The sequence below is a fragment of the Antennarius striatus genome, chromosome 3 (genome assembly GCF_040054535.1).
Source record: "Antennarius striatus isolate MH-2024 chromosome 3, ASM4005453v1, whole genome shotgun sequence".
In the NCBI taxonomy this organism is placed as follows: Eukaryota; Metazoa; Chordata; class Actinopteri; order Lophiiformes; family Antennariidae; genus Antennarius; species Antennarius striatus.
Window position 1 is genome coordinate 14734499 of NC_090778.1, and position 16799 is coordinate 14751297.

Here is a 16799-nt window from a genome sequence, read left to right on the forward strand (position 1 = left end):
TCAGATGTAAACGTAACGCGTGAACTTTAGACATACCTGAGATGCATTAGGTAGCAAAGAATCTTCTTCCTTTCAAGCACTGTGTCACCTGGAGACGCCTCGACTTTCCCTTCAATCGCCTCTTCGACAGGCACCAGGAAGATGCGGTGGCGCAGGAAGGTCATGTGATTGACGGGCATGTCATCAAAGTTGTAGGTCACCAGGAACATCTTCACCACAGTTTTGTTGGGATTAAATAAGGTCTAAGAGCAGATGCCAGATTACAGTCAGTATTTAAAAACAGCAAAAATTTAATTATTGGCAGTAGTTTTAAAGCAATAAACTGCTATTGGAAGAGTTTTATTCTGAGCAGCGACAGGTGTGTGAGCCTTCCAGTATGAATTACATGCCATCAGCATATTTCATTTCATTATTTAAGTGTTTCACTAGCATAGATGAGTTGTTATAGGCCACCCAGCTTTTCTCTGAGCAAAAAAATGAGTTGAGGATGAAAGAACTTACCACTTGAATGGTCCCTGCTTTGGGTATGTTGTATCCTTTCTTTCCAAGAGGCTCGAGGGATATCACCCCCTGTGAAATACAAAGACACACGGCAATGCTTAAAAAACTATGCTTTAATGGGTGTGGACTAGCGGGGTGGGGATCTGGCTTAATGTATTAAACTGATTCAGCATCAATAAAGACAAAAACCATTGCAGTCACAGATGGCAACATCCCGCGACACCCCTGAATTCAAAATTGTACCATAACCTACTTGCATAGGTCAAAGATCAAAGCTAGTGCTCTGATCTACTTTCATAGATCAAAAGAGTAGATTTGATCTATGGTTTTACTCACACTGGCCTTCTCCCTCGCCTTTCTATGTTATCCAATTCCTGAGTGTAAAAAAGTTAAAATTTGACCTTGACCTAGTTTTCACAAGGTCTTTGCTGCCTGAGTAATGTGATTTTTATTTCATCTTTCTATCTGCAATGGTTGCGAAGATATTTGGTGGACAAACGGATGGACGGACGAACGAACTAATGGACCAACACACAAACGCTGACAATTACAATACATCACCACTTTGAAGCGGGATGTGACAAGTAAAAACCATAAAATTAAAAGTCTTGGGTCAGTGATCTGAATCTTTATTTTTTGTATTTTTATTAATTGTATACTTTCATGCTAGTGTTGGTTCTTTGAATTTACCCAAGCATAAACACAACCAATCTCACAAACTGACCAGGAAGGGTGAGGGCGCACTTTGCTCTGAGATGTCGTAGTATGTAACCTGGACAGGCAGGGTGACGTGCTGAGGGCAGTAGGAGCCACTGGCACCGATTTCTGCAGTGAAGCCTTCTATCCGGCCTGATGGTGTGAATCGTCCCTTCAATATAGACTCCTGGACGACCACACACACACACACACACACACACACCACACACACACACCCATTTAAAACTATAAAATTAAGGATTTAGAAAGGATATGATTTACTGCTCCACCCTCCATTTTACACCTTAGAATCAGAAAAATATCGCTTTCACAGTCAAAGCAAGATTTAAAAACAATATTTCTAACATTTTAACTGAAATTAAATTGAACACATGAAATAATTGTGCAACTTAAAACCAAAACCTGGAATTTTGAATGCATTGAAGGAGAAGCTCACAAGATTACATATATTGCTGGTGTGGACTCATTCATCCAGGTCACTACAGCGTTGGGAGGTTGAATCTGAAGCAACTGGAGTTCTATTTAGGGATGTATAAATATAACGTATACAGATAGCAGTAAAGCTGCTTCACATTCAACCTCCAATGGTTATGAGATTTTCATTTTCAATATGTCACTACTTATTATAAACAACATCAGTGAAGAAATTTAAATTCCATTCTCGGTCGCAATGTTTAAAAAATTAATCAAATTAATTTGATTTCATTTGTTACTTTACATATTTAAGTACTATTATAATATTTTAGTGGTACTTCATATTACATCTCCAATTATCTGCATCCCTCATGTACATAAATGCAAAGGCCAAAGAACACAAAAAATTCTCTAGTTTAGTGCAACAGCAATCTCTCCAACAACCTCAGTCAAAAAAGTAGACTTAAATCCACTAATTTCAAGCAATGTCACCAAAATCAGAAAAAATCGATACTTCAGGATTTAATTTATTGCTGAATGTAAGAAACAAGACTGTCTTGACTCCACTTAAGATGGGTTTACAGGACCTTCAGCTGGACACCGGTACCATCTGTGACCTGCAGTAACTTGTATCTCAGAGCTATTGGAAAAACATGTAGAATTTGTACCTCAAAGTTGCCGAGTAGTGATCTGCTGATGGAGGATGAAGGCCAACCTGAACGCGTGGAGCGGCTGCTGTCTGCCTGTCTGCCACTGCGCAGCTGGCGACTGATTATGACCACAAACACACACAAAACGTTAGTGGTGGTTAGTGGTCAACTATACACAAATTTTGTCTTAACCAAGATATTATACAGACATAAAAACCTTCAATTTAGAATAACATACAATTACAACAATTTCCACCATCCTGCCCCTGTTGACTTCACTGAACACACAATATCATTCTCTTGTCACGAATAAGATAGAGCCCTCACCTTTTCAACCGCAGTCCACTTTTTAGCCGTCTCCCTGATCTTGTGCAGTCTGTGGCAGTCTGAACAGAACAAAAGGAAAAAATTTAAAATCGATTTTTTTTCTATCAATATTCTGAAATATGTCAGCATAGCTCTATAAACTATTGCTCAAACAAATACAGATACTCAAAGAGTATATATGCATGATTCTGTGTTTTTATTACAAATTTGCATTTATTCCAGGTACCCGCTTACTTACAGAGTGCTGACTAACTGCAGTTGCATCACAAGTAAAAAGATTCCCCACTTCGAGGCTGGCGTTCATCATGAGGGCCCCCTGGCTGTCAGGTGATTTATCAGTGTCCAAACCTATGTTAACTTTTGGCATTTTATTCACAGCAAGCCTTTCACTGATGGTTAGCTCATTGGAAATCGCTGAGCATTGGTTACAATGGCTCTTTACAGAGCTTCAAAGTTTTGGTCAGCTAGTCTTGTCATTGTTGCGCTCAATCAAAAGTAAAGATTTCATTTTAGAAAATTTCTTTTGGACCTTTATTTCCTAAAATAGCACCTACTGACAGCACAGCCTCATCTTTTTTCTTTAACGCTCCCTGTCACTGTCCTCCTCTCTGGCCCTTATTTGTGAGCCTTGCTACACGCTCCCCATCCCACAAATCCATCATTGAAAGGCCTTTTTGGCCTTCCAATGTAAAAAAAAAAGAAAAAGAAAAGGCAATTCACTTCCAGAACCATTTGAAGCACATTGTATTTATGTATGTGTGTTTGTGTTTGCGTATGAGAGATGCACTAAACCCGTGGAAGAACAATGGACCCCCCCTCAATGGGCTTTATTCTGGAGCTACTCGGCCTGTTCCAGTTTGTCACGATAATGAGCTGGACATCCCTTCGTTCTTTCAAATGTACACCTTCTCTTATTTTCTCTTTATTGTTGCTGCAACCTATTTTTAAGACTTTTGTGATTAATAATCATTCTGATGTATTCAAACTTTTTAGCCCCTATATATGTGATCTTAAGGTTTTTAGTACATAAAAACTGTATTGCAAATGTCTAACACAGATAATGCAATCTAAATCTTCACCCGTTTGGGTTTTTTTTTGTGTATGCTGCAATAAAATCAGTTTCTATGTTGTAGTACAGTTTACTACAGCTGGGACCCTGTAGGAATCTGGGAAAATTGTTTTCTTGAACTCTAATTCACTAAAATCAAAGCTTCTAATTTAATTCATAGTCTTTTACACTATTCTTATTACATCAAAGTTTCATCACTACACTGGCAGATAAAAGCAAAGGCAGTGTAAAAGTCACAATACCAGAAGCGTTACCAGAAAACATTAAAACATTCAATTGATTTAACTTAATGAAAAATACAAAAACATTATAATCGCAAGAAAATTGAGAAAAAATGTGTCTTTGCTAATATTAAAAAAGCAAAACTCAGAAAATCCCAAACACATTTCAGCTGATAGTTCAACTGTTTTGTTGCCAAATATTTATTTTGTGATTTGCATAAATTGATTCAACTCCTAGAAACATTTCCCTTGTGTTGTGGCTCTTGCAACCCTTTTTAATAACGTGTTGTATTGTGGTATTGGCAGTGTCTCCTTCAAACACTGTGCATGTGCTGTGAAATTAAGATGTTTACTTAGTTTGCATAAAATATAGCATAGTTGCCACTGCTTGCCACAGAACATAACAGTGAAAATGTGCTATTAGCTAAACAAATAATTTAGAATTTCAAGGTTAATTTTTAGCAGACGGAAGTATGATGTGTGTTTGTGTATCAAAGTGTGCTGACCTTAGGCCGGTCCCAAACAGAAGGTAGCAGGTGGTTCCAGTAAGGGGCAGCTTTAGCATCAGTACTGCGACAAGACGCTGGACCAAGTCCTGGAGTCAGTAGCGACAGTCTACTTTTCTTAGATGTGGAAGGTCCTTCATCTTCTGAGCATGACTCTGCTGTGTCGCTTGGAGACAAAAGCCTTTTTTTGGCTGGCCAGTGGCCTCCAGAGGAAAGACGGTGGCTGTTTGTGTTGGGAGTTTTCTCCCAGGAAGCCAGACCATTAGAGGAGGAAGAAGCAGCCTGGGTAGCACTTCGCTCTGGTGGGGAGGATTCAAGTCCAACTTCCCATTCCGTGGCCTCCCCTGGTTCCTGTAACTCCGTGTGGTGTGGGGGGGAGAATGGGCCTGGGGGGCTGGTGGGACTGGCTGGGTTGGGAGTCTCATATGTGGACATTTCATAAAAGTAGGAACCAAGCTGACCTCCAGATGAGCCATTACTACAGCTTTCATTTCCAGGGCTAGCTAGTGAGTAGGTGGATGTGTGGCCCCCATTAGGTGACTCAGTTCTGGCCGAGGCTCCAATGGAATGGCCCTGGTCACAGGCATGGCCATGTGGGTCAGACATTGGGGGGGATTTAGGTGAAAGAGGAGCAAACACATCAGGAATGGGTCTGTCATGATTGTGCTGAGTAGGGCGTCGGGAAGGATTGTGGCTCGGGGAAAGTGGAGGAGATCTAGGGGACAGTCCCCCCTCAGAGTCTCTGTGCTCTATCTGTGTGCAAGAATATGCAGAAGCAGCCCCACCAGGGCCCATAGCTACACCCAACCCAACACCTTGAGCTGGCCCACATGGCACCACTCCCTCAAACACTTCCTTATCTGAGGACGCCCCCAAGTGAGGGCGTTTATGAGTCAACTGGGCCTCCTCTAGGCCCCTTTTCACACCCAACCGGACAGGTCTCTGCTGGGTATCAGCGTGGGATTCTGTGGAGGTAGAAAATCCACCCAGCTGGGAGAAAATAGAGAGCTGGTAGACCTTTTGAAGCCGCAACTCCTCCTGTCCAAAATGCCTGGGTGTGCCTGGCCTAATCCCAGGGTCCAGGCCCTGGGTTGGTGTTGTAGGTGGAGGCAGGTCACCTTCCTGGGCTGGAAGATCTAATGGAGACTTTTTGTGGGCTAACTCCACATGAATGTGCCGCATGGTTTCTATGTTGGAGGATAATTTTTGCAACAGGGTCAAGTAGGTCCTCACAAGAGCCAGAGGAATATGTTTCAAGGGAATAGGAAGACCTATATTTATTGCCCTGATGCCGTCAAATAGTGTGAATCAGGACGGTGAGCCACACAGCACCTGGAAAGGAGCGAAATACAGTATTCCGTTTCATTTAATCGGTTCAACATGGCATTGGTGATAGATAACAATGTGTAATGATATCTTCTATTTACAGTCTTTGCCTCGAAAATAACAGTCACAAGACTAAGCAATTTCAGCAAATTCTATCATAAAATAAGCCGTATTACCATCTCACCTCTGTGCACGTCCTTGTGTAATTCTACCCGTGTGAACAACAACATCTGGACCTTGTGTCTAAAACTGCATACTAAAGGAACCAGTCTATCTCCATGGCAGATGCAATGAAATGCCAACATCCCAAGATGGCTTATCAGGGTACAGAAAGGATGTCGGAGGAAGCAGGAGCGAAGAGCTTGAGCACAGGAGCTACTAGAAAACGAGAAATAAAATTGTTATTTATCAGCAAAAAAAGAAAGAACATCATGATATGATACTTCTGCATTATACTTTTAATATACCATTGAAAGAGAACTTAGGACATTTTTATCTCATGATTACATATTGTAAAACATACTAAAATTATCTTGAGTGTTGATCAGTGTCAACACATGTCAAAGAAAAAAAAATTGATTTAATTTGTTTTAACCACTACAAGTTATGTGACCCATTGTCAGCATAATTTGTCAATACTGATGTTTGTTCAAGAATAATGTTTAAATTAGAACAGCCTGAAATAATAAGTCATCATACTGAGGACCAAAACATACCAGTGGGGTGGAGTGTCAGTTAATTTGAAGACTGAGAGGAACTGAACTGGAATCTGAAGTAACTCTATTGGGGCTTCCTGTGTGAATGGCTGATAGCCAGACACGCCCTCCTTGGTCACTTGGGCGTAGGGTGTGGCACGGCTGTAGCATCATGACATTCCACCCAGAATCACTGAGGAAACCAAATAAACAAACAAATTAATGGTTTGTGAGACACACTGTCAATGTCTACAAAGAGAGTTAGTATTTTGGTCTGTTTCAGAACAAAGACTGCTTTTTAAAAAAGATATAAAAAAAGATAATCCCAAAATCTTTCATTATTTTAGTGCTCGACATTAAATTTAAACTCATTCTATATTTACATGGTGAAATAACCCTTTACCAGGAGGATCAGTCAAATCATGGCGAACTGAGCCGATATTTCCATTTCCTACTTGGCGCTAAGTGATGCGAGGCCAAAAAGAAGTGGACATTTCCCGACCCACTTGGATCAGAACTTGGGAATGTGGAGGGGGGTGGGGTGGGATGGTGGGCCACAGTAAGCTATCTCCATGGCAACCAGTAGCCCAAGGATAACGCCTCCTTTGTGCTTGGCCACAAAGAGGAAGAAAGAGAAGCAGGGCTAGAAAGGCAGAGTTGATGACGAGGGGTGCAGGGGGGACAGGGGCAGATTGGCAAAGTATTTGTATTTCTTGTATTCCTTTGAGGCAGTACGGTGAAACTGTAATTACACATAAAGACATCTATTACACGTACAAAACAATGGCACAAGCCTGAGGACTGAGCAAGAGGAAAGTGACATTTTTGGAAAGACTAGATCATGCAAATAACGAGAGTTGTTCATATGCATGCCACACAAGAAGGAGAGGCAGGGTGGGGACATAAGAGGAAAGAGACACCATTACTCCCTCAAATCTTACAACTTTACATATACATTAGCAGTGCAGTGGTGTGTCAACGGGTAATGCTTTCCTATTACCACACAAAGAATCATGTGGTGATGACACAAACGGTGAAATCTCCGTGACCTGCAATTATTCACATGACATAGGGTCTATGTGAATTGTACAAAACAACTTCATGCATGCCATTAGGTGTCTCTGCTATAACTCATTGTTTTCATGCTGGATGGATGCCAATATAAACAGGCAGGTACAGGACAATGTTATGGGATCTGATAACATTTAACAGTCCCACATCAATGTTCTAAAGCCAGAGCAATTTCAGGACAACTACCTTTACAGCAGGGTATTTTATTATTTTGCCAATGCTCTTGTGATTGAGGAAACTCCAGGGTGAAACTACAACTGCCCCAGTCAAACAGGGATGTCTGGGTAATTTCTACTGCAAGTCAAATGACAAATGAATGACAGACTTTGAAAAACAAGCTGTAATACAAGGAATCACCTCTTGTTTTGTCTCCCCCTGAGGACAAGTGGAGTCTCCAGGGTGAGCAACCAGTGGCAGACAGGGTGTGTGAGTGTGTGTGTGTGTTGGGGGGGAACAACAGAAGTCAGCAATGATTTTTTAATAGTCACTGCCTACATGCCTACAGTATGGGAGAGCCCACTTGGTGTACCCAGAGGCTCTGCGCTCGGTCCCACATGATTTCTGACCTTGTTTTGAACTAGCTATGCCGGAGGTTGGCAGACGCTGCAAAACCTTTTTCAGACTCGATCCGGGGGCCAGTAGAGGAGTAAAAAACACCCTGGCTTCATGTCAAGTAAGGCATCTGTTCCAGGATGTGTGTCCTAACTCGATTTGAGAGGCAGTAACTGGACCACTTGGTACTACATTTGTTTAATAAACTCTCATTATCACTTGCCCTTTCAGATCACATTTACCCCGTATCTTCTGATATATTCACCTCAAACCCTTATTGAGCGTCACTGATTGATCCAGTGACACTCATTAAGTAAATTTCTTCATAATAAGGTAATAAAGATTATTATTTTATCTTAAGGTTGATCTTATTTTAGTAGCTACTGCCATCGTATGAAAAAGTGAAATGATAATAAAAATGTTTTTCATATTTCAGTGACAGAACGATGCTAATCACATAGCATGAGGACATTACAAATTAGTGGCCATCTAGGTATAATCTTACCTGTACAGCAGTGAGCAATGAGAGACAGAGCAGAAATGGTGAGATGACAGACAAAAGAATCAGAACTGGATGACAAGGAGAAGGCAGCCGGATAGAATTTATTTACAGCAGGAGAAGGTACAAACTGTATCATCCCCCGTGTCATGAAAATCTCAGCAGATCGCTCATGGCTGAACCAAAATGCATCCAGTGTACCTTTTACTTGCAGAGAGGAGATAAAATCCATTTAAAGAGGTATAGTTTACATCAGCCCACACACAGATCTGGATCAAACTTAGACAAGACAGCTACAGCTGGGATCTCAAGCAGATAATAAGGACAGCCTTATTATGACGATGAAAACATTACCATAACCACGGATACCTGTAGATTCTGAATGCAGGTTAAAATCTGATTTAACTTCTCAGTGTTCTTCTGGAATAAACTCCAAATTTGACCATACGACCTGAGTAAGGACTCAGGTCAAATGATCAGTATATTTTCTATTCTGTTTAATTTTTGACATGCAGTTTAAAATTGTTGTTTTGTTGGTTAGTTTGTTTGATCAGAGGGCCAAATCCTATTTGGAAGACATTAAATACTTGGGTGGGTTCAAGTCTCTGCACATCATTGTGCTTCTTTTTGACAAGAAGACTGATGAAGAGGTCGAAGGCAAATCAACCTGTCAGGTCAGAAGACCCAGGAGGTATTAGATTTCATGTTAGGGGATAACGCAGTGCTGCAGCAGCGCTACACACAGCATTGTGCATGTTGAATGAAACATCTGCAATAAACATGAAAGTAGTGCGCTGCACTAATTTCACATTTGTGAAATTAGAGACTTTCAAAAATGTAACATTTGCAAATTTGTCATTAGGAGGTTTGTTGACAGTTTTGACCTAGAAACCAGCTCTTATAGGAAATGTAAATAAAAGTAGGCAAAGCTGACATCCAGTGCCTACCCTCAGAAAAAACCCTGATATTCGGGCTGTGTACACCACAGCACTCACTCTGTTCCATGCATGTCTAGACACTCAAACTAACAGAAACACACAGAGACAAAACGCCAACATGTTTGCTCTCTGGAAAAAAAGAACAGAAAAAGAAAACCCAAAACCTAAGAATAAAAATAAGTGTTAAAATTAACTGAATCATTTTAAGCGTTTTTGTTTGTGTTGTATTATACTTTAAACAAGTACTTTGGTATTGTACTGAACAACATTCAACAACAAAGATGTCAACCTATTTTTTCCTCTTAAGTCTGGATATTGTGATAACAATGATTAATCATTTGTATACATTTCAATGCAGTGGGACGTTTAAATCAGAAACTTACATCTGGACAACTGATGACATACTTAGTTTTTCCACTGAAGAGTTTTTAGTATTACGCCCTTCGGAGAGATACTGTGCACGAATCAGTAATCCATCCAAGGAAACTTTTCAGCATTTGCTTGTACTTTTAGTAAAGGACTGAGTTTTCCATCTCAATAAAGACCATCTGATTGGACTTATTTTACATTAGCATCCCAATCCAAACATCTTGAATGGGCTTTTTATGAAAACTCTAGTCTCCAGCTTCTCAGGTCATCACTTATCAGAGGAAGTGTGATGGAATTGCATTAAACTTTGAGAAGAACTACACCCAGCTGCTCCCAGATCTGTGCTGTGCCTTAAGGCTGATAAACACTCAGACAACACTAAAGCATATCCTCCAAAACAAAGAAGCTGCTCATGCAAACAATCACCTGTTGATTAGCTCAGAGGGGCCACTGAGTTTTGTAAATTATATTTTTTTGTGTATGAAGGGTATGACTGTGTGTGTGTGAAGGGTATGACTGTGTGTGTGTGTAGGGTATGACTGTGTGTGTGTGTGTGTGTGTGTGTGTGTTTTAGACAGTGACAACAGAAAACAGGAAGTCACAAAAAATATTGGCAGCTTATGTTGATGCGAACTGATAACTGACGCGGCTTTATACCTACTAAGTACTCGGTAGTCAGGCTAGCACGTCAGGCCAGTCTGAACTAATCGGACTCTGTGACATAGTTGCTGAGAATGCCGTTTGACACGGGGTCCCTTTCAGTCTCTCCCTCCCTCCATCTGTACGTCTGCTTTTCATGTGACCATTTTAGGAGACGTTGAGTCACCCTGGTGCAGCTGACAATACCACAGCGGCAACTATCCTACATCGAAATGACAGGAGAACTTGTGACACTCACCCTGTTTGAAAGACGGGGTTTATCTGACTGTCAGTCTGCCTGTTGTTCCTTCCTCTCTTCCAGAATACCTTCTTTTTTTTGTCTCTTGACACAAGTTTGTTGCCTCGCTTTGCTTCCTTCCTCCTGAATATGAGGTGTTCAGAAAGTCAGACAAGTCTAGTTGCTTTGCCCTCCTCTTGTTGTGTCAGAGGAGCTGCAAGTCTGCTGCAGATCACCCTCTGTCTCCCTCTTGTTTTCTTCCTGTATCTCTCTCCACCCTCATGCACACAAATCAAAAAAACATCAGCATCCCCCACCCACCCATTCGCCCCTTCCCGCCCTCTCCATGTTTCTCTCAAGCCCCCGCTACCCTCTGCTTTCTTTTCTCTCATTTGTGCCCCGCCAGAATGTCTTGAATACAAAAGGTTCTCCTCATGTTAGCGTTCCACCTTCCCTCTCCTCCTATTGCACCTCCTCTCTCTTCCTCCATTTACTCAGACCCCTCCTCTCAACCCTCGCTGTCCAGCCTTCCTGCTCTCTTTTCTCTATGTTTTCTGTTTGTTTCCTTACAGCTGATAAAAGTAGGTATGCTTTGCTCACTCAGCAGAGAAAGAACACAGGCCAAAGACAAAAAAAATTGGGGAGGGGATACCGAAAGATGATTGGCTTGAGAAAAGTGGGTGGAGTCGGCCGAAATGGCTGAGGTGCTGATTGGTCATGGGGAGTGAAAAGACAAGGTTGGTCAAGTCCAGTTAGATCACAGTGAACTCAAAAACAGTGAAAGGAAATACATTAGAAAATGTAACTTAATTAAAAGCAAATGTAAAACACTAACAAAAAACAGACATCAGTAAAACTCAAAGATAGATGTATGTTGAAAAGAGATTCAAAGAAAATTATCTGGGAATCCATTTCCATTCCACCCAAAATTTTGAAAAGAATTTATCAAGATAGACCTGACAGTCCTGGAGGACAGATAAATTATCTTTTCCTAATTTCAAGCGGTCAACAGCATCAAATGTGTCTTTGTCAGTGGCTTTTTAAAAGGCATCAACAGAGTCCATAAATCTTTAGGATGTCGAGTTTGACATGTGTTAATGAAGGTGATGTCTTGACTCATGATGCCTCCACTATAGGTTGGCAATTCTGATTATAACAAAGCCAAGTAGTCAAGCATGAATGATAAATAATGGTACTAATTCCTGACTGCACTTCACTGAGACCCAAGATCGGTATGTGGCCAGACTGTGATATGACGTTCACTCTGGATTCTACACCAGCATTACATCTTGGCATGGTTGCATAGTGGTTAGCACTGTTGCCTCAAAGCAAGAAGGTCATGGGTTCAAACCCCAGCATTCCCAACATGGTCCTTCTGTGTACACTTTGCATGATCTCTCCGTGTCTTAATTTTGTTTCCTTTTGTGTCGTAACGTATGCATCTTAGGAACATTAGGTTGCGTTGGCCTGTAATGACGGCACGCTTAGGGTGTAGCGGCTCAGAACCAGTTCTCCACACTAACCCTTGTAATTTCATTTACGATTGCATGACGACAAATAAAAAGAATGCTTCTTCTAATGCAAATACAACATAGTATGAGTGAATTTAGCATTACAAATGTAATGTCAACCAATAAAATAAAATGCGGATTGAAAAGGAAACATCTATTGAAATATTTAATGTTTTGGAGGCATTTCGAGTGAAATCAAGGAAGCTGAGCTTTACGTGTGTGTGACATTCGTCTTTATTGAGCAAAAAGGAAATACATGACATATGAGTCATTAAAAAAGATGTGATACAGAAACCAGAAGAATGCTACTGTAAAAGCATCAAACTATGAAAATGTCAAAAACAAACTTAACTTTAAAATCTGTCTTACGTTTAACAGGTAACTATTAGTGACAAATATTTTTGTTTCGGTGACAAAACCACCATTAAATGCAGATGTTTAAATGTCAGTTTTTCCCTTTCCATTGAGGGTTTAATTTCAAGGGAGTCACAACTCTGTTCACCAGCTTTGCCCGCAGAGGAAATACCAAAGATCACAAACTGTATGTGTGTGTGTGTGTGTGTGTGTGTGGTCCATTACAGTTTCAACCCTGTCTTCTGTCCAGTTAATTAGTTCATTTCCACATTTCCATAGCATGTCAGTTACATGGATGACTGTATGTATGTTAAAGAAATTTAATAAGTTACTGCTTCAAAGAATATAGATAAAAATATGAGTCAATTTACACATCCCTGCACCGTCTTTACTGCCCATTTGCACTAGTCCATAGCCTACAAATGCTTAAAAAAAGCAGAAAGCTTATCTGCTGCTGGGGTGCAGGCAGAGAATGAAGTGCATGTAAAAAAACTTTATCATCTGTTCAGCAGAGGCAGACCTCCGCTCAGGGTGTGTGTGTGTGTGTTTATGCATTCTACCATCTGTTGGCTAATAAGAAACAGCATGTTGACTTGGCAAAAACTATTTCTAACAGAGTGGTGTGATTAATCTACACACAGGGAGTGAGCAAGTCTACCCTGCACTTGTGCGTATGCTCTTTCACCTCTCACATACTGACACTGTGGGTGGAAACAAGTTGAAGGTATTGTACACAAAACATAATGTAAGCTGTCAAGAAGACATATTTGGTGCACTACATTGCCTGCTCCTCCTATTATACCCAGTATAAACGTGCATACGCTTTGCACTTACTTTATTCTTATTTAGGAAACCAAGATTGTTTCAAATCAGATGTTTAGTCAAGACAAACCTTTTTCTGTAAAATGAAGAACAGTAAATTCATGTGACATCTAATTCACAAGATGCAAAAAAAAAAAAAAGGTAGATCCAGGAATTATTTTTCTATATTTTTAATGCCAAGTTTGGACTACCCCAATATCAACCTGGTCAGATTGGGCAGTCACAGTGCCATAAATTATTGCTGGTAACCTGGCAACACGAGAGGGTTTGATGCTGACCATTTGGTCATGTCATGAAATCTGACATTGATGAGGCAGGTCAAGCACAGCTACAGGGCGCTCTGTTTTATGCTAGAGGTTGTCTGTTCATAGAGGAAAAAGACAAACAGTAACTGTGGCATGGGTGCTTCCATAGGTGGGGCTAGGTGGGCGCTCTCCAAGCTGTAATCTGATTGGCCCATGATGTGGCCCATGATGTGCACCTGTCCTATCGATTTTTATTTTTTTTGGTCGAGTATCAAATGATACAACTATTTACATGTTGCATTTACAGTAGGTAATGTGTGTGCCGCTTAGAACCAGAGGGATTTCCTGTGTTTGTGATTTTTGGTGCAATGGAGTTTTATTCATGAAATATGATTAATAATTCTGATATGACCTGACCAAGGCAGAGGTGGAAAACTGGTAAACCTGATTTGACTGGAAAACGGCATGAGATTTCGCAAGTTCGTAGCGTTTCCATCCTCAAGAGGAGCTTCATGCTGAGTTCTGATCCCCACATTAGTTTTGTTAACATGTGAAAGAGTGCTGACTTTCTATTGTCTCTGAACATACTTCACTAGTCTGTTTAAGGCAAGTTTTGGTTTGTTACATATAAACTAATGCTTGCCAGTTAGGTGAAATGATAAATCCATTGTCCAAAGTAGCTGCTAATTAATTATCCTGCCTGTGCATTTGAACATTAAAAGTAAAATATATGAGGTTTGAAAACAAGAAGCAGCTTTGGATGCAAAGCTCCAAATATAGCGTTGTGGGGTAAGGAGAAAGGGGAGGGGGAGGTCAAGACCTTAATGACTTGAGACAACAGACTGCCACAGGAAGATAACTCAAGAGCGACCGATGACAGACTGTGATGATGCAGTTTCTGTTGTGAAAGAAGCCCTGCTGCTTTTGACAGCACATCCTGTAAACTACCCCTGTGTAGGATTTCTCCTGTCCATAAACTGAAACATTGAGATATTTGGTTTAGACATACAAAGGCACAAAGACCTGCACCCTTCTGTCCCTTTAAGAGTCCATGTTGCCTTCCATATTTGGAAAGAAAAAGGTGTGTGTTCTGAGGACCCTCCTGATGACGAGGAACTGAGGAGAAAGACGCATTGAAAAAGACACACAATCCATCACACACAAGCATTGACTCAACCCCAACATTTGGGCACATTAAATATCATATACAGTACTGCAATGCATTTGTACACACAGACACACACCTTGTTTATGTGGGCCTCTCAAACAGACACCATCAGGACCCAATGATCTTGGAAACCTAATGAGCCACCAAATGAGGCTTCATTGACCCAAAACCCCATTGACTAAACCGGTTATAAGCAGGTTTAAGTGAGCAAAGCCCATCCTACACAGGAGAACAGAACCAAACGAAATCAGTAATACTTGTAAAATGATAGATGAAATTAAATCAATATAACAGCCTTTCCATTTTCAGAGCATCACCACTGACTGGACAAAAATCTGACTTGTCCACTTTTATAATCTTAAAAATAACATTTACTGTACAGTTATTCTATGCTACATCTGTCTAATTATTTTTTCCCTGCGTTTTGTATATCCTACTCTCTTCTTTCAGGCCACCTTACAGTCGACCCAGCCATCTTGAATAAGATGGTAACCTGCAGGTTTGAGTGCTGCATATTCCTGAAATATTTCATAAACAGTGCTATTCCTGCGGTTTTATTCAAAGTGGGTTCTTTCTATTTACATTTCTTGAGCACTGTAACAGCTCAGTGAGATGAACTCTCTCTAGAGGCTATGTTTGACCAGCTGTGTGTTGATAAGTGAGATCACAAAGCAGAGGAGAGACATGCCTTTTTATGCATTAGCATTTCATTTTGCTGCCTAAGGAGAAAGTTGGCTTGTTGCTCCAATTAGCTGAATATATTTGAAAAAGAAAATCTATTGAGTGATATAATTGTTTCTTTTTGAAATTAAATTTAGGGGGGATGTTGAGTTTATGCTAGGCAGATGTAGCAAATAAACTGATCATAGACTTCAAGTTGATTTTTAAATATCTGATTGTCCTCATAAAACATCCCTGAAATCACTTCTGGCAATTTTTCAGCAACTAGCTATGCAGTCAAACCTAATCTAATTATTGACCCAATGAACAGCAGGACTGTAAAATGGCTAGATTCTTCAAGTGTGAAAATATTTCTGTTGTGTATCCAATACTTGGCTGTTGTAATCCAATAATCTGGTGACAAAAGAAGAGATGGCCAGTTTGATGTATTACAAAATAGTTAAGGCTTCCACTAATCCATCAAAAACATCCTTTATACATTTTCTGACTTATGCCACATAAACCTGAATGAGTGGGGGTTCACTTTATGATACAGATCAGTAGTTGGTCACAGTTTACATATCAGTGACATATGTGAATGGAGAAAAAGACAGTGTAAAGTGAAGACACTGAGCGATAGGGAGGAGTGTGGCACCCTGAGTGTTGGTGACAGGCTGGGCCGGCTCAAAGGATGGAATGTACCACAGAAATATGTTGTCTATTCATGGAGGACAGGAAATAAAGCACTCTCCACCTCTCCTCCCTTCTCTCAGTCTTCCCTTCTTCACCCTGAATTCAGCTGCTTGACTTTTTCTTCTTTTCACCTCTCTTTGTTTGTTCTCCCAATTCTACATTGGTTTCTTTCATGCCGCCTCCTCCACAGCCTTTAGGCATTTTTTTCCTGTCCATCCTCTCTCGGGTTAAATTAAATCCTTTTCTTTTTTTCATGCTTGGGGAATTCTCACAGAATGGTGGTGTTACCCCACTCAAGACTGGTAGCAGCTGAATATAGTCCAGCCTGCCATCTGGGCAGTGAAATAAAAATAAAACCACTTTGTCACATTTCTCACTCATAACTGACCATAGCATACTGCCACTATTTAATGAGCCCATGTGGCCTGATTGGTTACCAGCCAAAGAGGAAATTGGTGAAGATTATGATGGTCATAATGATTATGATGCTATCTACTGTTCTGAAATTACGATGTACTGGAATTTCAGAACAGTAGAAAAATTGTTGAATTAGTGAATGGCAACTTCACAAGGAACATGATCATAAACACAGTTTTACCTCTACACATATCCAA

At 40.5% G+C, this 16799-nt stretch overlaps 1 protein-coding gene across 4 annotated transcripts in view; it reads right to left on the reverse strand.

Moving 5' to 3' along the window:
• atosb (atos homolog b) overlaps nt 1-16799 on the reverse strand; it is a 28330-nt gene that overhangs the window by 1520 nt on the left and 10011 nt on the right. For 2 of the 4 annotated variants that reach the window (XM_068310225.1, XM_068310227.1), the window contains exons 2-9: nt 6448-6619; nt 5916-6109; nt 4406-5737; nt 2610-2668; nt 2301-2400; nt 1226-1384; nt 502-570; nt 37-242 (exon numbers count right to left, since the gene is read on the reverse strand). In XM_068310225.1, the coding sequence (XP_068166326.1) occupies nt 37-242; nt 502-570; nt 1226-1384; nt 2301-2400; nt 2610-2668; nt 4406-5587 (1775 nt within the window). In that variant the 5' untranslated portion in view covers nt 5588-5737; nt 5916-6109; nt 6448-6619. Of the gene's footprint in view, nt 1-36; nt 243-501; nt 571-1225; nt 1385-2300; nt 2401-2609; nt 2669-4405; nt 5738-5915; nt 6110-6447; nt 6620-10753; nt 11032-16799 lie in introns of those variants that run through there. The other 2 variants (XM_068310228.1, XM_068310224.1) reach the window with 2 other exon arrangements.